The sequence below is a fragment of the Oncorhynchus tshawytscha genome, linkage group LG08 (assembly GCF_018296145.1).
Source record: "Oncorhynchus tshawytscha isolate Ot180627B linkage group LG08, Otsh_v2.0, whole genome shotgun sequence".
Classification (NCBI taxonomy): Eukaryota; Metazoa; Chordata; class Actinopteri; order Salmoniformes; family Salmonidae; genus Oncorhynchus; species Oncorhynchus tshawytscha.
Genome location: NC_056436.1, coordinates 49,307,693 through 49,330,965, shown reverse-complemented (window position 1 = coordinate 49,330,965; position 23,273 = coordinate 49,307,693). Strand labels below are relative to the sequence as shown.

The 23,273-nt window shown below is 42.5% G+C and overlaps 1 protein-coding gene across 4 annotated transcripts in view; it reads left to right on the top strand.

Annotated features, from left to right (window-relative positions):
• Positions 1-23,273, top strand: part of LOC112256385 (ETS-related transcription factor Elf-1) — an 83,048-nt gene that overhangs the window by 53,926 nt on the left and 5,849 nt on the right. For 2 of the 4 annotated variants that reach the window (XM_024429601.2, XM_024429600.2), the window contains exons 3-8: positions 13,434-13,623; positions 13,805-13,909; positions 14,217-14,372; positions 14,655-14,738; positions 15,540-15,732; positions 17,672-18,052. In XM_024429601.2, the coding sequence (XP_024285369.1) occupies positions 13,434-13,623; positions 13,805-13,909; positions 14,217-14,372; positions 14,655-14,738; positions 15,540-15,732; positions 17,672-18,052 (1,109 nt within the window). Of the gene's footprint in view, positions 1-1,515; positions 1,594-13,433; positions 13,624-13,804; positions 13,910-14,216; positions 14,373-14,654; positions 14,739-15,539; positions 15,733-17,671; positions 18,053-23,273 lie in introns of all 4 variants that reach the window. The other 2 variants (XM_042325593.1, XM_024429602.2) reach the window with 2 other exon arrangements.

Below are 23,273 nucleotides of genomic sequence, written 5' to 3'. Positions count from 1 at the left end.
CTCCCTGTGCCCACTCAGTCAATTACCTGAGGATTACATTGCCTGTCCACGTGGTAGCCGGACAAAATATCTTAAAATAGCACTGGGATAACTTATTCACATTTAGCGCTAATGCTAACGAAGGTGGCTATTTTGTTTTCGCTGGAGCTAGCTTGTCTGAAGGGATTATCTTTCTGTATGGGGGCTGTTGGAATCAAAGAAAGCCACAGCTAACCTAGCCTGCTGGACTGTAATGATTAGCCTTGTTATATTGGATTTTACAGTCAATAAGTAGCTCCCTGAGTCAGGGCCATGGTGTAATGACTTCAGAATTATGTTTAGCTCAGTTTAGTATCTGAAAGCTTCTATTATAGAGTTCTATGGAAGCCTGGTGTGGTCATACACATTTACACCCACTCACATTTTTTACTGAATAGTAATTCAATTACAGCACAATTACAGCACCCCATTTTAAGTATTTCAGTTGTTATCTAGGGTGTGGCTATGCAGTGGTGTCATGCCCATATGGGGAAAATGCATGTGCCCCCTCAGATTTGTCCTGTTTTAGAATTCTTCAGATGTTAAATTAATTACTAAACGTTTTATCATAATTATTTATATAAAGATCTGTCAGCGGTATTTTGCATTGGGGGCACACTGACTGGACCAGCCCCCCCACCTCATTCTCCCTAGTAAGTGGTTCCTTTCAAGGTGCATGGAGAAAATAGTCCCTAGGCAGGAGGCTAGATATATTGTCAGTGGAGGAGGAGAGAGAGTGTAGAGTGACTCACACAGCATTTTATTTGGTTTTAGCTGCCAGTGATGGGCAGGAGGTAAGTTTGTAAATGAATGTGATCAAGCTATGTAGCGTATTGATTCCTTCTTGATGAATAAATAAAACATATTTTTTTGTTTCTCTGTAATTCTAGCCATCTAGCAATTTTATGAAGATGGCTTAAACTAGCCAGCTAGATAGTTTCACAATCTCACAACCTCATAATAGTTTCACAATCTCACAACCTCATAGCTAGATACCAAGGCATTTCAGGCTATCAATCAAGTTAGAATAGCTTGTCTAACTATCTTACAGTTAGACAAGCTGACTTATTCCAATGACTTATTCCACATTTTGTTGTTACACCCTGAATTCAAAATTGATTAAATTGTTATTTTTAATCTCATTTACTGACAAAGTGAAACATGTTTTTAGAAATTTTAGCAAATGTATAAAAATGTAAAATAGAACAATCTAATTTACATAAGTATTCACACTCCTGAGTCAATACCTTTTAGAATAACCTTTGGCAGCAAGCTCTCTAAGAGCTTTCCACACCTGGATTGTACAACATTTGCCCATTATTCTTTTCAAAATTCTTCAAGCTCTGTCAAATTGGTTGTTGATCATTGCTCGACAGTTTTCAGGTCTTGCCATAGATGCTTAAGTTGATTTAAGTAAAAACTGTAACTCGGCCACTCAGGAATATTCACTTTCTTCTTGGTAAGCAACTCCAGTTAAAATTTGGCCTTGTGTTTTAGGTTCTCCTGCTGAAAGGTGATTTCATCTCCCAGTGCCTGTTGGAAAGCAGACTGAACCAGGTTTTCCTCTAGGATTTTGTATGTGCTTAGCTTTATTCCCTTTTTTTCTATCCTGAAAAAAAACCTCTCCAGTCCTTAACGTTTACAAGCATACCCATAACATGATGCAGCCACCACTATGCTTGAAAATATGGAGAGTGCTACTCAGCAATGGGTTGTATTGGATTTGCCCCAAACATAACACTTCGTATTCAGGACAAAAAGTTAATTGCTTTACCACATTTTTAGCAGTATTACTTCAGTGCCTTGTTGCAAACCGGATGCATGTTTTTATTCCATACAGGCTTCCTTCTTTTCACTTATCACTGTCAATTAAGTTAGTATTGTGGAAAAACTACAATGTTGTTGATCCATGCTCAGTTTTCTCCTATCACAGCCATTAAACTCTGTAAGTGTTTTAAGGACACTATTGGCCTCATGGTGAAATCCCTGACCGGTTTCCTTCCTCTCCGGGATCTGAGTTAGGAAGGACGCCTGTATCTTTGTAGTGATTGGATGTATTAATTCACCATCCAAAGTGTAATTAATAACTCTACCACAAGAGGTTGGTGGCACCTTAATTGGGGAGGACAGGCTTGTGGTAATGGCTGGAGTGGTGGAATGGTATCAACTACATCAAACCCATGTTTTGATGCCATTCCATACGCTCCGTTCCCGACATCATTTTGAGTCGTCCACCCCTCAGCAGCCTCCACTGAATTACTCCAACTTGCTCAAAGGGATATTCAATGACTGCTTTTTTTTAACCAATAGTTTCCCCTTCTTTGGAAAATCTCCCTGGTCTTTGTGGGTGAATCTGTGTTTGAAATTCACTGCTTGACTGTATGCGTGTGGTACAGAGATGAGGTAGTCATTCAAAAATCATGTTAAACACTGTTATTGCACACAGAGTGAGTCAATGCAACTTATTATTATTTTTATTATTATTATTATTTTTTATTTCACCTTTATTTAAGCAGGTAGGCTAGTTGAGAACAAGTTCTCATTTGCAACTGCGACCTGGCCAAGATAAAGCATAGCAATTCGACACATACAACAACACAAAACATAGTCAATAATACAGTAGAACAAAAGAAAACAAAAAGTCTATATACAGTGAGTGCAAAGGAGGTAAGATAAGGGAGTTAAGGCAATAAATAGGCCATGGTGGCGAAGTAATTACAATATAGCAATTAAACACTGGAATGGTAGATGTGCAGAAGATGAATGTGCAAGTAGAAACACTGTGGTGCAAAGGAGCAAGATAAATAAATAAATACTGTATGGGGATGAGGTAGGTTGATATATGGGCTAAGTACAGGTGCAGTGACCTGTGAGCTGCTCTGACAGCTGGTGCTTAAAGCTAGTGAGGGAGATATGAGTCTCCAGCTTCAGAGATTTTTGCAGGTCGTTCCAGTCATTGGCAGCAGAGAACTGTAAGGAAAGACGACCAAAGGAGGAATTGGCTTTGGGGGTGACCAGTGAGATATACCTGCTGGAGTGCGTGCTACGAGTGGGTGCTGCTATGGTGACCAGTGAGCTGAGATAAGGCGGGGCTTTACCTAGCAGAGACTTGTAGATAACCTGTAGCCAGTGGGTTTGGCGACGTGTATGAAGCGAGGGCCAACCAACGAGAGCATACAGGTCGCAATGGTGGGTAGTGTATGGAGCTTTGTTGACAAACTGGATGGCACTGTGATAGACTGCATCCAGTTTGTCGAGTAGAGTGTTGGAGGCTATTTTATAGATTACATCACCGAAGTCGAGGATCGGTAAGATAGTCAGTTTTACGAAGGTATGTTTGGCAGCATGAGTGAAGGATGCTTTGTTGCGATATAGGAAGCCAATTCTAGATTTAATTTTGGATTGGAGATGCTTAATGTGAGTCTGTTAATGTGACTTGTTAAGCACATTTTTACTCCTGAACTGATTTAGGCTTGCCATAACAAAGGGGTTGAATACTTGTAGACTCAAGACATTTCAGCTTTTAGTTTTTTTTGTAGAAAACACAATTCCACTTTAACATTATGGTGTGTAGGCCAGTGACACAAAATCTACATTTAATCCATTTTAAATTCAGGCTGTAACAACAAAGTGTGTAAAAAGTCAATGGGTGTGAATACTTTCTGAATGCACTGCAGCTAAGATAACCTATGCAGAAAAATATATACATTTTTTGGCTCTTGATTGCAGGAAAAAGCTGAATGCACAGACGAGTGTTTGAAAAATGCAACATTCTTCAACTTCAACTGTCACCCCACCTCCATCTTCATGGACTTCGTGCCCCGTCTAAAATAATGGGTGCATGACACCCCTGTGACTATGAGATATTTTCCATTAACTTCCTCTATCAGCCCTATTAGGGGATGTTAGAAGTATAGAGGTGGTGCTAAAAATTGCGACATGGGAAGGTAAAGCAGAACCGGGTTGATTATAGGGGAACCTCTCACACACAGGGGCTTGCTTTCATAGCCAAAACTGGGAACTCTGAGATGCAAATACTCCAGTGATCGTTATATCTGGTTGAGAGCAACAAAGAGGAAGATGCAGCCAATATGGCCTTTGTGTAAATCGTACTAAATACCATACTCTGTTTTGCACCTTTCATTATCTTGTTGAGATAGTTGAGTGTCTTTTGGCTAATAGGAAAGTTAGCTAGCTGGCTACCCACTGGGCAAAAACTGGTTGGCGTGGTTTCCACGTAATTTAAACAAAATTCAATGTGATGACACTGAATCAACTTGGAAAACTTATTAGATTTGCCAAAAGGAATACATGTAAGGGAGTTTTGTATTTATTTCACCCAACTTTGAACCTAAATCAAATGACATGGTGAAACGTTTAATTGATTTTATGTTGAATTCATGTTAGTTGACATCCACATGCAAATCAAAGCTAGAAATGACGTCTGTGCTCAATAGGTAACTCTTTTGTCCTGCTTTGTGCCAAACCCCGCAGGTGCTTTGTTGAAACGGAGTCCCATTATGTCAAAACAACAACAACAGACAGACACAGACGTCTTCTGCCCCCTCAGCAGAATCTGTGTTGGTTTCAGTGTTGGTTCTGCTAGGGAGGGGAGACAGTGTGGTGTTAATGCACAGATGAGTGAACTCAGCAGAATTACTGGTGCTCTCATTGCCTGGTCACTAAAACATGCACACACACAAGGTCACAGGCTCCTGACCGACCGAGATATCTGGTATTGTGTCTAGCTACTACAGTCTGAGAACAATAGACAGCATGCTGTTGTGTCAATGAAATGTCAGCTTTTACAGTCAAAGGACACAACAAACTGCATTCTTTATCTTTTATATTTCCCAAGTGGAGGTCCCAAATGGTCTCGTGACCCACTGTTGACCATTGATACTGACATCATGGAAAAGCAGTTTGTTTGATGGACAGTGTTCTGAAACCTAAGATATTGTTTGTGAAGTTAATTGAACAGTCCCTGAACTCCTAGCTATGTTAACATAGTCTAATTGTTTGGTAATGACTCCTAAAGGTTGAATGATTCCACGTAATGCAGTTGTCTGTGGCAGGGTGCTGTTAGTGTACTGGTAGTTTTACACCACTGCTACTCTCTCTCGTTATCATCTATGCATAGTCACTTTAATAACTCTACCTACATGTACATATTACCTCAATTACCTTGACAAACCGGTGCCACAGCACATTGACCCTGTACCGGTACCCCGCTGTATATACTGTAGTCTCGCTATTGTTATTTTACTGCTGCTCTTTAATTACTCGTTACTTTTATATATTATTCTTATTTGTACTGCATTGATGGTTATGGGGCTCGTAAAATCATCAGTAAATGCAAAAAAAACTCAGAACGTTGTTTGTTATTACTTTTATACCTATTTGTTGTTCATTACACCATTTTGGAATTTTAAGTCAAACTGTTGTTACTGGACTTTCAATGTGACAAGGTATTTGGCTACTAATGTTTTTTTTTTTTTTGGGGGTGGGCGTAGGACAAAGCAGCACATAGATGACAATCAGGCAAAGAGCTGTAGTCTGTCTCCATCTCCTGGTAATTTTCAGAAACTGACACTGAATTTCTTTTTCTTCCTCTGGCTATGAGTGCAGGCCAAAATACTTTGCACCATTTCATTAGAGCATTTTTGGTTGTTTGATATTTAGAATAACTTAACCTAATGGTAAAGGACCTGCAAAAGCTATGAGTCCTGCCTGCTCCATGTCCTTTTGAATCTGGAACTGGACTCTTTTGGGCATGTTATGGGAAAAACAAACAGAAAGAGGTGCCATACACACAGCCTCCTTTTGTGGTGCTATTGAAGATAGGAAAATAACAGTCTGCTGACCGAAAATAAAATCTGTGTCTTTACTCCACAAGGATTCACAGAATGAGAGATAAGAGAAGCTTATCTGGGAAACAAACTGCCATGTCACATTGGTGGACCTACTGTAGACAGTGTTTCCCCTACCATTATATAGAGCCAAGTGGGAACCCCCACCTATAGGCCTGTTCACAAAAATGTTTATATTTAAATAGACCCTGAATGTTTGTTTGCAACCCCTCTGGAAAATAAGATAGGGGTAACACTGGTGGACGCAGTAAGTGTTGAAAAGTGTTGCCAAGTGAGCTTTGTTGCCACACGCAACAGTTTCTCATATGGTCCTCATACGGTTTGGCCAGAGCTCTGGCAATTTCCTTAGTTGAGAAATGTCCTCAGCTCTTCCTGTGTTGAGAAATGTTGTGCTGGAAATGAGGGGGTGTGTCTGGAATTCCCAGCAATAAGAATGTCCCAGTGGGCCACTGAAACACTGTTGAAATGAGCTCTCCCTCAAATCAAACCAATGCAAACAACATTTTACTGGTCACATTCACATATTTAATAGATGTTATTTATATATATATTAAAAGTTCTCCCCAATTTCCAATTGGTAGTTACAGTCTTGACTCATCACTGCAAGTCCCGTATGGACTCGGGAGAGGTGAATGTCAAGAGCCATGTGTCCTCTGAAACACACCCCAAAGAAAGCCTCACTGCTTCTTGACACAATGTCCACTTAACCCAGAAGCACCAATGTGTCAGAGGAATCACCGCACACCTGGTAACCGTGTCAGTGTGCACTTCCCGCCACAGGAGTCACTAGCTCACAATGGGACAAGGACATCCCTGCCAGCCAAATCCTTCCCTAACCCAGACAACGCTGGGCCAATTGTGCGCCGCCCATGGGTCTCCTGGTCGCAGCCAGCTGCGACAGAGCCTGGACTCAAACCCATAATCTCTAGTGGCACAGCTAGCAATACGATGCAATGCCTTAGACCACTGCGTCACTCGGGAGGCCTTAGCACATGTTATTGCGGGTGTAGTGAAATGCTTGTGGTCCTAGCTTCAACAGTGCAGTAGTATCTAACATTTCACAACAATACACACCAATCTAAAACTAAAGGAATGGAATTAAGAAATATAGAAATATTAGATTGAGCAATGCCGGAGTGGCATTGACTAAAATACAGTAGAATAGAATACAGTATATACATATGCGATGAGTAAAGCAGTATGTAAACATTATTTAAACATTATTAAAGTGACTCGTGTTCCATTATTAAGTGATGCCTCTTTAAAAGTCTGATGGCCTTGAGATAGAAGCTGTTTTTCAGTCTCTCTGTCCCAGCTTTAATGCAGCTGTACTGACCTTGCCTTCTGGATGATAGCGGGGTGAACAGGCCTTGGCTCGTGTGGATGATGATCTTTTTGGCTTTCCTGTGACATCAGGTGCTGTAAGTGTCCTGGAGGGCAGGTAGTTTGCCCCCGGTGATGCGTTGAGCAGACCACAACACCCTCTGGTCTGTGCAGTTGCCGTACCAAGCAGTGAAATAGCCCGACAGGATGCTCTCAATTGTGCATCAGTAAAAGTTTGGTTTTAGGGGCCAAGCCACATTTCTTCACCCATCTGAGATTGAAGAGGCGCTGTTGTGCCTTCTTCACAACACTGTCTGTGTGCGTGGACCATTTCAGATTGTCAGTGATGTGTATGCCGAGGAACTTGAAGCTTTCCACCTTCTCCACGGTGGTCCCGTCGATGTGGATAGGTGCATGCTCCCTTTGCTATTTCCTGAAGTCCACGATCAGCTCCTTTGTTTTGTTGACCGTGAGTGAGAGGTTATTTTCCTCGCACCACTGTCCCAGGGCCCTCACCTCCTCCCTGTAGGCTGCCTCGTCATTGTTGGTAATCAGGCATTCTTACTGTTGTGTCATCTACAAACTTGATGATTGAGTTGGAGGTGTGCGTGGCCACGCATTCATGGGTGAACAGGGAGTACAGGAGGGGGCTGAGCACGCACTCTTGTGGGGCCCCTGTGTTGAGGATCAGCGAAGTGGAGGTGTTGTTTCTTACCTTCACCACCTTGGAGGCGGCCTTCCAGGAAGTCCAGGACCCAGTTGCAGAGGGTGGGGTTCAAACCCAGGGCCCCGACTTTAATGATGACTATGGTGTTGAATGCTGAGCTATAATCAATGAACAGCATTCTTACATAGGTATTCCTCTTGTCCAGATGGGATAGGGCAGTGTGCATTGCGATGGCGATTGCATTGTCTGTAGATCTATTGGGGCGGTAAGCAAATTGAAGTGGATCTAGGGTGTCAGGTAAGTTGGAGGTGATATGATTCTTAACTAGCCTTTCAAAGCACTTTATGATGACAGAAGTGAGTGCTACGGGGCGATAGTCATTTAGTTCAGTTGCCTTGCTTTCTTGGGTACAGGATCAATAGTGGACATATTGAAGCAAGTAGGGACAGCAAACTGGGATAGGGAGAGATTGAATATGTCCGTAAACACTCTATTGTCCTCAAAGCGGGCGAAGAAGGTGTTTAGCTTGTCCAGTAGCAAGACCAGGGTGTCCATGACGTGGCTGGTTTTCCCTTTGTAGTCCGTGATTGTCTGTAGACCCTGCCACATATATCTCGTGTCTGAGCTGTTGAATTGCGACTCCATTTTGTCTCTGTACTGACGTTTTGCCTGATTGATTGACTTACAGAGGGAATAACTACACTGTTTGTATTTGGCCATATTCTCAGTCACCTTGCCATGGTTAAATGCGGTGGTTCCTGCTTTCAATTTTGTGCGAATGCTGCCATCTATTCACGGTTTCTGGTTTGGGTAGGTTTTAATCTGTTGTACAATGAGTGTACAAAACATTAAGAACACCTGCTCTTTCCATGACATTGACTGACCAGGTGAATCCAGTTGAAAGCTTTGATCCCTTATTGATGTCACCTGTTAAATTCTTTAAAAGTGCTTTCCTCACCATCTTAAATAAGCATGCCCCATTCCATTTTTTTATAAACAGGAACAGACATAGCCCTTGGTTCACTCCAGACCTGACTGCCCTTGTCCAGCACAAAAAACATCCTGTGGCGTACTGCATTAGCATCGAATAGCTCCCGCGATATGCAACTTTTCAGTTAGGATCCAAAATACACAGGCAGTTTGGAAAGCAAAGGCTAGCTTTTTCAAACAGAAATTTGCATTCTGTAGCACTAACTCCAAAAAGTTCTGGGACACTGTAAAGTCCATAGAGCACCTCCTCCCAGCTGCCCACTGCACTGAGGCTAGGAAACACTGTCACCACGGATAAATATGCGATAATTGAGAATTTCAATAAGTATTTTTCTACGGCTGGCCATGCTTTCCACCTGGCTACCCCTACCCCGGTCAACAGCCCTGCACCCCTCTGCAACTTGCCCAAGCCTCCCCATTTCTCCTTCACCAAAATCCAGATAGCTGATGTTCTGAAAGAGCTGCAAAATCTGGACCCCTACAAATCAGCAGGGCTAGACAATCTGGACCCTCTCTTCCTAAACTTATCCGCCGAAATTGTTAGAACCACTATTACTAGCTTGTTCAACCTCTCTTTCGTATCGTCTGTGATCCCCAAAGATTGGAAAGCTGCCGCGGCCATCAAAGGGGGAGACACTCTAGACTCAAACTGCTACAGACCTATATCTATTCTACCCTGCCTATCTAAGGTCTTCAAAAGCCAAGTTAACAAACAGATCGCCGACCATTTCGAATCCCACCGTACCTTCTCCGCTATGCAATCTGGTTTCCGAGCTGGTCATGGGTGTACCTCAGCCACGCTCAAGGTCCTAAACGATATCATAACCGCCATCGATAAGAGATGACTTAGAATATGTGGACAACTACAAATACCTAGGTGTCTGATTAGACTGTAAACTCTCCTTCCAGACTCACATTAAGCATCTCCAATCCAAAATTAAATCTACAATTGGCTTCCTATTACGCAACAAAGCATTCTTAACTCATGCTGCCAAACATACCCTAGTAAATCTGACCATCCTACCGATCCTTGACTTCGGGGATGTCATTTAATAAATAGCCTACAACACTCTACGCAGCAAATTGGATGCAGTCTCACAGTATCACAGTGCCATCCGTTTTGTCACCAAAGCCCTATATACTACCCACCACTGCGACCTGTATTCTCTCGTTGGCTGGCCCTCGCTTCATATCCGTCGCCAAACCCACTGGCTCCAAGTCATCTATAAGTTGTTGCTAGGTAAAGCTCCGCATTATCTCAGCTCACTGGTCACCATAGCAGCACCCACCCGAGCGCGCGCTCCAGCAGGTATATTTCACTGGTCACCCCCAAAGCCAATTCCTCCTTTGGCCGCCTTTCCTTCCAGTTCTCTGCTGCCAATGACTGGAACGAAATTTAAAAATCACTGAAGCTGGAGACTCATATCTCCCTCACTAGCTATAAGCACAAGCTGTCAGAGCAGCTCACAGAACACTGCACCTGTACATAGCCAATCTGTAAATAGCCCATCCAACTATCTCATCGCCATATTGTTAATTATTTGATTTATTTTGCTCCTTTGCACCCCAGTACTGCTACTTGCACACTCATCTTCTGCACATCTATCACCCCAGTGTTTAATTTGCCATACTGTAATAATTTTGCCACTATGGTCTATTTATTGCCTCACCCCCTTATCCTACCTCATTTGCACACACTGTATGTAGACTTTCTCTATTGTATTATTGACTGTATGTTTGTTTGTGTAACTCTGTGCTGTTGTTTGTGTCGCACTGCTATGCTTTATCTTGGCCAGGTCGTAGTTGTAAATGAGAACCTGTTCTCAACTAGCATACCTGGTTATATAAAGGTGAAAAAATAAATACATCATCTACAGATGAAGGGGAGGAGACAGGTTAAAGGTGTTTTTTTAAGCCATGACACAATTGAGACATGGATTGTGTATGTGTGCCATTGAGAGTGAATGGTCAAGACAAAATATTTAAGTGCCTTTGAATGGGATATGGTAGTATGTGCCAGGCGCACCGGTTTGCAGTGCTTGAGGCGTCACTATAGACCCGGGTTCGATCCCAGGCTGTGTCACAGCCGGCCGTGACCGAGAAACCCATGAGGCGGTGCACAATTGACCCAGCATCGTCTGGGTTAGGGGAGGGTTTGGCCGGATGGAATTTCCTTGTCCCATCGTGCTCTAGTGACTCTTTGTGGTGGGCCGGGCACCTGCAAGCTGATGTACAGTGTTTCCTTCCGACACATTGGTGCGGCTGGCTTCCAAGTTAAGTGAGCAGTGTGCCTTGGCGGGGTCGTGTTTCGTGGGACGCGTGGCTCTCGACCTTCACCTCTCGAGTCAGTAGTGTTGCAGCGATGGGACAAGACTGACTACCAATTGAATATCAAGAAATTGGGCAGAAAAAAGGGCTAAAAGTAAAAAAATATATTAACAAACTGCAACGCTGCTGGATTTTTCACACTCAACAGTTTCCCGTGTGTATCAAGAATGGTCCGCCACCCAAAGGACATCCAGCCAACTTGACACAACTGTGGGAAGCATTGGAGTCAATTTGTGTCAGCATCCCTGTGGAACACTTTTCATGCCACGACAAATTGCGGCTGTTCTCAGGGCAAAATAGTGTGCAACTCAATATTAGGAAGGTGTTCATAATGTTTTGTACACTCAGTCTTGTACAAAATCAGTTGAAAATGATCTAGCGTTATTACCAGCAGTTGACGTCAATTCTTGCTAGGTTGGTCCAATGAGAAATATGGGTTTACGTAGATACAGTGGGAAGAAAAAGTATGTGAACGCTTTAGAATTACCTGGATTTCTGTATAAATTGGTCATAAAATGTTATCTGATCTTCATCTAAGTCACAACAATAGACAAACACAGTCAGCTTAAACTAATAACACACAAACAATTATAATTTTTAATGTCTTTATTTAACACACCATGTAAACATTCACAGTGCAGGTTGGAAAAAGTATGTAAACCCTTGTATTTAATAACAGGTTGACCCTCCTTAGGCAGCAATAACCTCAACCAGACATTTTCTCCAGTTACGGATTGCACCTGCACCACAGTCAGGAGGATTTTTGGACCATTCCTCTTCACAAAACTGTTTCAGTTCAGAAATATTCTTTGGATGTCTGGTGTGAACCGCTCTCTTGAGGTCATGCTACAGCATCTCAATCGGGTTGAGGTCAGGACTGACTGGGCCACTCCAGAAGGTGTATTTTCTTCTGTTGTAGCCATTCTGTTGTTGATTTACTTCTGTGTTTTGAGTCGTTTTCATGTTGCATCATCCAACTTCTGTTGATCTTCAATTGGCGGACAGATAGCCTTACATTCTCATGCAAAATGTCTTGATAAACTTGGGAATACATTTTTCCGGCGATGATAGCAAGCTGTCCAGGCCCTGAGGCAGCAAAGCAGCCTCAGGGCCTGGACAGCATTTATAGACAATTTGTCTTACCGTGGACTGATGAACATCAAGGCTTTTAGAGATACTTTTGTAACCCTTTCCAGCTTTATGCAAGTCAACAATTCTTAATCTTGGGTCTTCTGAGATCTCTTTTGTTCGAGGTTCACATCAGGCAATGCTTCTTGTGAATAGCAAATTAAAATTTTGTGTGTGTTTTTAATAACCAACATCTCCAATCTCGTCTCAGTGATTGTACTCCAGGTTAGCTGACTCCTGACTCCAATTAGGTTTTGGAGAAGTCATTAGCCTAGGGGTTCACATACTTTTTCCAACCTAAACTGTGAATATTTAAATTATGTATTAAATATAGACAATAAAAATACAATAATTTGTGTGTTATTAGTTTAAGCAGATTGTGTTTGTCTGTTGTTGTGACTTAGATGAAGATCAGATCTACTTTTATGACCAATTTATGCAGAAATCCAGATAATTCCAAAGGGTTCACATACGTTTTCTTGCCATGTCTCATGTCTGTCTCCCTGTTTGTGAAACGAGTATGAATAATTCGTACCTTTTTGTTCATCTGCATGTGGACAAAGCCAATGTGTGAGATAATCCAGAACAACCGTAAAAGCACAGTGTGTAGGCCTACGTGAACTTTACCATGGTTAAGACTCAGATTTTTCATTTTAAAATGTATGGCAAACACAACCATTGATTTCAAAGTTTAACAAACAATATAACTCTATGCACAAGGACAACTTTTACAAATCTCCACAGAAAATGTAACAAAAACACATTTACCAGAAGAACTGTGCAGATATAACATTTGGTATCAGAATAAAATGGATGGATATTTTACCGTAATTCGGTTACTGTAATAAACTTTGCATCTGCACAGTTTTTCCAGGAATTGTTAATTTTTTTTTACTGTGAAAATTGTTCGAAGTAGTTGTTGTGCACAGAGCTGTTATGGTTTGTAAAACTTTGAAATCAATGGTTTTTGTTTGGCGTACATTTTAAATTGAGAAATCAGTCTCCGCGTATTATTGTTATCGTGTAATTGCCCATAAGATAAAAACGAAGCAATAGACATACACATGTAATTCTGTGATCTAACGTCTGTGGTCTCTGTTTGTCTGTTGGTCTCTCTGTGTGTCCAGCTGGATGACCCGTCCGTGTTTCCAGCTGTCATCGTAGAGCAGGTTCCCGCCACTGACCTGATGCAGGTCTACTCGGGCATGGAGTCGGATGAGGTGGCCAACGGCATTATGGTGGACACCACTCTACACGTGGTGGAGGAGCCCATTATGGTCGGAGACGTGGGCCTCTCAGGTGAGGAGGAGATGATACTTTACACACGCATGCCTAAGGGATAGGGGCTAGGGTTTTTTTTCCAGACAGGGCCTGGTATTACCTAGAATTCGCCCCTAGTGATTGTAACATCCTTTCAAGTTTGTCTTAAAATCTGTCTGTTTCATGTTCTGATGACAATCCCTGTCTGATTGGCCAATAGAAACGACGGTGTCGGGCACAGAGGACAGCATGGAGACCAACGAGGCTGCGGCAGCCCTTCTCAACATGGAGTCACCAAACAACATCCTGGACGAGAAGCGCATGAGTACGATTTGTGTTGTTTTGTTGTTGCTACTTGCTAGGAGGGAGGATAGGGGAAGGAGTATTTAAAAAAAATATTTTGGTACCACTTGTTTGTTAACTGAATCCAATTTCTACCTCAAAGCATTTACCACTTTCAAAACATTGTTAAAACGTATAAGTTTTTGATGAAGGCTATTTGTAGGCAGTTTCATTTGTAGTATTTTCACTAATTCCCATAATTATCTCTGGCTGTTGCTTTAGTTCACAGTCTCATAATATTACATAACTGGGAGTAAAATTGACTGTACTACTTTTCTCCATTGTTGTAGTTCACACCTATGGGACCATGTTGGAGTCTGACTACACCTACATCCCTCTTCGGCCGGAGGCCAAGGGCTGCATTGATGTATCGCTGGACGAGGAAACATCCTCCATGGACGAGATCCCTCAGAAGAGCATGTCCAAACCACAGAGGAAAACTAAAGGTACCACAGGGGGGTCCTCATGGACTGTAGTGTTACAAAACATTAGGTTGTCAAACAATGTTATTTAGTCTTGTTTTTAACGTTCTAGATTAAAATATTCAATTTACACTCATTCATCGAAGAGATTTTTTAAGAGTTAACACAGGAGTGCCTTGGTAAATATATGCGCTTATTAGCCACAGCTTACAGCCTTATTAGCACACTGTGTTTTTATTTAGCCACTGACAGTGATGTGCTTAATTTGGTGTCACAGTTTTGACCTGAACGCTTCTCCCGTCTTAGTGCGCAAGCCGCGGGCGGTGCGTCCATACTCCCCCATCACCACTCCCAGCCTGCCACTCAAGAAGAAGAGCAAGGAGGGCAAAGGTGAGCGTTCTTCTCAACCAGCTCACTTCTCGAAAAGCAGCCAATTGAAATCATGGTCTCTCCTGGCCCTGTCTCAACTGACTCGCCTCTTGAAAAAACAGCCAATCGAAATCAAGGTCTCTCTCTTGGCCTATTCTGTGGGCTAATGTGCACGTTTCTGCCTGTAGAGTGGTGCAATCAGCAACCAGCAGCCCGTGTAGTCCAGTTGGGTTTGGACCTCAGCTTGCTAATTGATCGGGTACTCTCAAAGTGCTGTGTCTCACAGGGAAATAACTGTAATTGCGGCTGTGTGTTCCCTTGCACAGCACAGAGAGGGGATGGGGAGAGGGGGTTGGTTCAGCCGGACACATATACAAGTGGCTGCTGGAGGGGTCGCTGTTTCTAAACACTTCTGGTCCTAACCATTTCCCAAACATGAGTAATCTACTTTCAGAGCCCCATCCAATTTTCCAACCCTAGACACACACACACACACACACACACACACACACACACACACACACACACACACACACACACACACACACACACACACACACACACACACACACACACACACACACACACACACACACACACACACACACACACACACACACACACACACAAATGAGAATGGCAAATTAATTGATTTAGGTTATGGGGAAGGAGTGCTGTAATTGCGTCTCTGCCTTCTTTTTTCATTTGTTAGGTAAAACCTAAATGAATTATGGACGGGTGTAGCAGAGCTCCAAGCTCACATGTACAGTATTAGGCTCACATGTTAAAATGGCAAATTCCTCTTTTCTCCCCCCTACGTAGGGAACACCATCTACCTATGGGAGTTCCTCCTGGCCCTCTTGCAGGACAAGAACACCTGTCCCAAGTACATTAAGTGGACGCAGAGGGAGAAGGGCATCTTTAAGCTGGTGGACTCAAAGGCCGTGTCCAAACTGTGGGGCAAGCACAAGAACAAACCTGACATGAACTATGAAACCATGGGCAGGGCACTCAGGTGAGAGGAGTGTTATTACACACATGGTGTTGGCCTACATCATAGTGTTCGGGAAACTAATAACTAGCCTACTGATTTTGCTGCACTCGTTTTGTTTTAGGGGGTCTTAGGCCTAGCTACATGGTCTGTAACCTGATTTTGATGTGATCATAAATGTGAGAAGTAAGCATATGCAACCAGGTATTGAATGCATGTGCCCAGGGAGACAGCCCCTTACCTTAAGCCCAGGGCCAGCACAGTCATGACTCCCATGATTGTCCACCAGGTTAGTATTTGTTTAAAGTGGTGATCCCAAAATAAATATATACAAAAAGAAAACTACAAGGTAAAACCTAGTCAGTTGCACAACTGGATGCATTCAAACAAAATGTGTCCTACACCGACTTTCCCACCTTGGGGATTCAAACCAGCGATCTTTCAGTTATTGGCACAATACTCTTAACCACTAGGCTACCTGCCGTTCCTTACAAATAATCATTCCTAAACTAAAGAGGCTAACAAACACAAAACCGCATCAAACACTGGTAGGCCAAGTTCTCTGGCCTACAGATTGCCAATCATCCTGACAGCTCTCTGGACTTAATGGGATACTTCAGGATTTTGGCAATGATGCCCTTTATCTACTTCCCCAGAGTCAGATGAACTCGTGGATAACATTTGTATGTCTTTGTGTCCATTATGATGGAAGTTAGAGGTAGTTTTGCGAGCCAAAGCTCACTAGCATTCACACAATGACTGAAAGTCTATGGGTATCTACTAGCATGCTAGCAGATACCCATAAACTTCCAGTCATTGCGCTAACGCTATCTCTAACTTCAGCCATGGACTGTAGTTCGTGCTGCCATCTGGGGGTGCATTGTGGAAGTGCATGGTATTGTGTTTGTCTATATCCTTACACTAAACTTGTAAGTGAGGACTTAGTGGACTGTATATTCTTTAGGTAAAGTGTTACTTTATGTGTTCGCTCCCGTGTGCTGGTAAGGGCACAGATGACAGGCGGGTAGGATTCCAGTTGAGGTGGTTTAATAATGCTGAAGATGCACAGGCATGGAACAGCACCGCACAGTGTATGTAGGCAACTAACTAGCTTCAACCAAAGTGTGTGTGTGTGTGTGTGGTATATCAACAAGGACGCACACTGGCCTTGGCTAACACACTGAAAGCTAACTGGTGGGAAAACACAAGGATGACTGGTGCTTTCTCTCACTTGACTTCTCTCGAGCTGATCTTCTTCTCAATGCTCCGCCCACCGGTCTACAGCTCTGGTATGATACTTCACAGCCTTTTGTACAAAACTACCCCTCATATCATAACAATAGAAATACATAATTGGCCTGCACCGTTAAGAAGGGTATCATGCTAAAATGCCCGTGCAGCTGTTGCAGTAAAAAGCACTACAAAAAGTAAAAAATATAATAAGTGCTCCTAGATCAAATAGACGCCAAACCGCACATACTGTACAGTATATTGTGTTGTACCGACATAGTGTCGTCCTCAAGTGCAGAAATAACAAAATCTCAACTTGCCCCCATCTCGAAGGCAGTATTATAACATCAATGAAACACACTGAGAATTTGTTTTAATACAGTGAGCAAGGCACTGGGTGTCAGGCAGACAAGTCTGGCTGACATCTATAAATAGAAGAGCCCACACAAAAGGTTATTATGGACCCCAGACATCCTTTGTACCAGGACTTTAAGTCCCATATGAAGTCAACATTATCAAGGACCAGGTTATAAAAGAAATAGAGCAAAGCAATCATCTATTCCAGTGTCACCTTATTCAAGGTATTCAAGGTGGACCTTATTCAAAACCTAGCCCATTATTATTCTGTCTGTAATGCTACTTCATGTTTACTCAATACCACAAACAAAATGTCCTCCAAAAGGGACAACTAAATCATGATCTTACCTTAACGGTGACTACTCTCCCTCCTAAGGTATTACTACCAGCGCGGTATCCTGGCTAAGGTGGAGGGCCAGCGGCTGGTCTACCAGTTTAAAGAGATGCCTCCTGACCTAGTGGTGATCGATGATGAGGACACGTGCCCCGAACTCAGCGCTGGCTACGGGGGTCAGCGCCCCAGCCATCACGGCCGGGGAATGGGGGGCCGTGGAGGCCCCAGAGGCGGTCATGGAAAAAACCATGCTGACGGGCGCCATCCTATATCGGTAAAACAAGTGAAGAGAGAGCCCATTGATATGGATGAAAGGCTGTACCATGAGGTCAACGGGACACATGCAGAACAGATGATCCAGACGGTCCACGTGCTGCAGCCCAACCAGGGGGCGGCTGTGCCGGCCTCCTCGTACAACACGAGGTAACAGATGGATGGACATATGTACACACACACATGCTTACACTCGCACGCATATCCATACACACGCAGATGCAAACATGCGCACGCACACATGCAACACGCACACACAAACACAGGTAACATAGTGAACCGTGGCTATTGGACCTAGGCCTGGGAAAATATCTTCCAAAACAGTGTACCAAACTCCCAAATCTCGAAAAACAGAGACCGCACCCGCACTAGCATTACCAGCGACAACAACCTCATTGCTTACAGACCTTATGGTAGCCTAACGCCACCACTATCACACTGTCACCAAAACAACAACAGTGACACATCAAAGGATGTGAGCTTGGCAGGCTCGTGATGCTGAGAGGACAGGGCCTGTAATACAGTACCTGCGCACGTCATTTAGGAGAATATACTTTTTTGTAAAACACAGACAAATGGAAAGACAGCAGTCATACACACAGTATCATGTTAAAGAAGAAGCAGCCCATTTACTATGACATAATAAGCCAGTAGGTTCAAATCCTAAGAATACAAAAACAGAACCATTAGGTTAATAATTTCCAAATCATAATACAACTATTATTTCCCATTGCAAACATAGTGTCCCAACACCAGGGTTGTGCGTTCGATTCCCATGAGGGACCAGCATGTAAAATGTATGCCCTCACTACTTTAAGTTGCTCTGGATAAGAGCATCTGCTAAATTATTAAAATGTTAAATGTTCAGCATACAAACTAACCAGTGATCTAAAGTTTAAATGCAACAATGTTTCACACCAGGGTTGGGCTCAATTGAGAATTCCTCATAATAAATTCCTTTTGAATTGAAGTAGTAATACAGGATACATAATTGAAATTTGAGTTAAAGTAAATATAATTGAATTCTGTGAAATTCAAATGTCTATTCTACATTAAGTATAGTCTATACAAATATACATATTGTGCATCAAACATGTTGTTATATGCATGCAAATAAAATATTGTTGGGTCATTCCATGCCATTTCAGGAAGCCATGACACCCACCATCTCAGATTGTTCTAAAATCCTTTCTGTAGTTAGAAACAGATAAGAATAGCATTCCTGCAAAATTATTTCTGAGAAGTTAAGCAAATTGATTGCACCCAAATTGGCCATTTTAATTTATAGGATTCATAAAATATTTAGTAAATATAGTACATTACATCCGATTTGGACCAACCATTTTTCTAACAATGAGTTTGACACGAGTAATCCAAAGAAATGGTCAAAAGCCACCAACGGAACCCCCACACACCACTCCAATCCCAAACCAACAACTAGTATACAGTATCAGTTCTCTATTGACAAGTAGGATGGAGCTGCGACTCAGAATATTGTTTCTTTATTCTATGTAATGTATTCTCAGTGAATTTGTTTTTCCCCCCCGCTGTTCAGAGAGTTTGTTAGGTTTTTAGGTTTATGTCCCATCCGACATCCTGGTATTACCAGGTCCTGACCACTAGAGGAGATCTGGAGATCAAATTATATTTCAACAAAATAATGTTGCAGGAATGGTAATCTTATCTAACTAACAACAGAAAGGATTTCAGAACAGTCTGAGATGGATGTCAAATCCTCTTTCTCGTGCTTTTTGAGGTGGAACGACCATGATGAAACAATTGATTTTCAGGACAAAATCATCAAATGAATGATCAAGGAGAACAAAACCTGTATTCAAATTTTCATGAATCACTTCAATTTTGTTAAAAATGAGGAAAATGCTACATTTCCCAGAATGTATTAATTTAACCCTCAAGTTGATCCCAAGGCCTTAAAAAAAGAGGCCAAACAAATGAAATGATTGCTGGAATTATAATTGGCTATTCTAAGCACTAAGGTTAAAATAGTATATGAACATTGTTTCCAGAAAAATTTGATATATTCTTTGCTATCTTTTATTTTTTATATATTCTTTTAACCTTTATTTAACTAGGCACGTCAGTTAAGAACAAATTCTTACTTACAATGATGGCCTACCAAAAGGCAAATGGCCTCCTAAATATAGAACAAAACACACATCACGGCAAGAGAGACAACACAACACTATATAAAGAGAGACCTAAGACAACAACGTAGCAAGGCAGCAACATATGACAACACAGCATGGTAGCAACACAACATGACAACAACATTGTAGCAACACAACATGGTAGCAGCACAAAACATGGTACACACATTATTGGGCACAGACAACAGCACAAAGGGCAAGAAGGTAGAGACAACAATACATTACGCAAAGCAGCCACAACTGTCAGTAAGAGTGTCCATGATTGAATGATTGAGTCATTGAATGAAGAGATTGAGATGAAACTGTTTGTTGCAGCTCGTTTCAGTCGCTAGCTGCAGAGAACTGAAAAGAGGAGCGACCTAGGGATGTGTGTGCTTTGGGGACCTTTAACAGAATGTGACTGACATAACGGGTGTTGTATGTGGAGGATGAGGGCTGCAGTAGATATCTCAGATAGGGGGGAGTGAGGCCTAAGAGGGTTTTATAAATATGCATCAACCAGTGGGTCTTGCGATGGGTAAACAGAGATGACCAGTTTAGAGAGGAGTGCAGTGATGTGTCCTATGAGGAGTATTGGTGGAAGATCTTATGGCCGAATGGTAAAGGACATCTAGCCGCTCGAGCTCACCCTTACCTGCCAATCTATAAATGATGTCTCCGTAATCTAGCATGGTTAGGATGGTCATCTGAATCAGGGTTAGTTTGGCAGCTGGGGTGAAAGAGGAGCGATTACGATAGAGGAAACCAAGTCTAGATTTAACTTTAGCCTGCAGCTTTGATATGTGCTGAGAGAAGGACAGTGTACCGTCTAGCCATACTCACAAGTACTTGTATGAGGTGACTACCTCAAGCTCCAAACCCTCAGAGGTAGTAATCACACCTGTGGGGAGAGGGGCATTCTTCCTACCAAACCACATGACCTTTGTTTTGGAGGTGTTCAGAAAAAGGTTAAGGGCAGAGGAAGCCTGATGGACGCTAAGAAAGCTTTGTTATAGAGCATTTAACACAAAATCCGGGGAGGGGCCAGCTGAGTATAAGACTGTATCATCTGCATATAAATGGATGAGAGATTTTCCTATTGCTTGAGCTATGTTGTTGATGTAAATTGAGAAGAGCATGGGGCCTAGGATTGAGCCTTGGGGTACTCCCTTGGTGAAAGGCAGTGGATGAGACAGCAGAATTTCTGACTTTATACACTGCACTCTTTGAGAGAGGTAGTTAGCAAACCAGGCCAAATATCCCTCAGAGATACCAATACTCCTTAGCCGGACCACAAGAATGGAATGGTCTACTGTATCAAAATCTTTGGCCATGTCAATAAAAATGGCAGCACAACATTGCTTATAATTAAGGGCAATGGTGACATCATTGAGGACCATGAAGGTTGCAGTGACACATCCATAACCTGAGCGGAAACCAGATTGCATACCAGAGAGAATACTACAGACATCAGGAAAGCCAGTCAGTTGATTATTGACAAGTTTTTCCAACACTTTTGATAAACAGGGCAAAATAGAAATAGGCCTATAACAGATAGGATATGTTTGATCTCCCGCTTTAAATAAAGGATGAACCGTGGCTGCCGTCCAAGCAATGGGAACCTCCCCAGAAAGGAGAGACAGGTTAAAAAGGTCAGAGATAGACTTGGTGATGATACGGGAAGCAACCTTAAAGAAGAAAGGGTCTAAAACATCTGACCCAGATGTTTTTTGGGGGTTAAGTTTCAGGAGGCCCTTTAGCACCTTGGACTCAGTGACTGCCTGCAGGGAGAAACTTTGTAGCGGGGCAGGGGATAAAGAGGGAGAAGCATCGGGAATAGTCACATTAGAAGGGGTGGGAGATGAGGAAATGTTGGATGGCAAGGAGGCATGGCTGAGTCAAATAGGAATCCTGATTTAATGAAGTGGTGATTAAAGAGCTCAGCCATATGCTTCTTGTCAGTCACAACCACATAATCAACATTAAGGGACATGAGCAGCTGTGAGGAGGAGGGTTTATTCTTCAGGTCTTTAACCGTTTTCCAGAACTTCTTGGGGTTAGACCCACAGAGAGACAACTGCTCCTTAAAGTAACTAACTTGGCCTTCCGGATAGCCTGAGTGCACGTATTTCTCATTTGCCTGAACGAGAGACAGTCAGCCTGAGTATGCGTGTGCCGAGCCTTTCACCAAATGCAATTCTTGAGGTGGAGTAACCACTGCAAGATCACGATCATACCAGGGGCTGAACCTGTTTTTAATTCTCAATTTCTTTATGGGGGCGTGTTTGTTCACAATACCACTGAAAATATTTTAAAAAGGTCCAAGCTTCTTCGACAGAGGGGATCAAGCTGATTGTATACCATGGCAAGCATCTATAACAAATCAGGACCAGTCTTTTCACTGAGCAGCCATTACGAACACAGGCTGTAAAACAGTGATCACTAAGGTCATTACAGCAAACATCCGACTGATACCTATCAGGATTATTTGTGAGGATAACATCAAGGAGAGTAGCCTTTTCTGGGTGTCTGGAGTCATACATTGTAGGATTGGTAATAGTCTGAGAAAGATTTATGGAGTCCCATTGCTTTAAGATTTGGTCAGGTGGTATAAGCATGTCCCGGTTTAGGTCACCTAGCATGACAAATTCAGACTTAGTATAAGGGGCCAGGAGAGAGCTTAGGGCAGGTAGGGTACATGCCGGTGCTGATGGAGGATGATAGCACCCAGCAACAGTCAACAAAGAGCTATTTAAAAGTTTAATGTTTAAAACCAGCACATACAATTGTTTGGGGACAGACTTGGTGGAGACCACCGAGCACTGAAGGTGATCCTTGGTTAAGATTGCCACTCCCCCACCTTTGGAAGATCTGTCTTGCCGAAAAAGTTTATAACCAGAAAGGTTAACATCAGTATTTAAAACACTCTTCCTTAACCATGTCTCCGTAATGACCAACACATCTGGATTGGAGCTGTGAACCAACACTTTCAATTGGTTCATTTTAGGTAATAAGCTTCTCGGGTTAACATGCAGAAAATCCACCCAGATTTTACGAGAGCAGAAATCAGTGAAGCAGAGCAGTCAGAGCACAAGTCAGAATTGGGGCTAGCAACAGTAGATGGGCCAGGGTGTACATGCACATAGTTTTGGCATGTCGGTTAGGACATTTCATTTGTGCATGACACAAGTAATTTTTCCAACAATTGTTTACAGACAGATTAT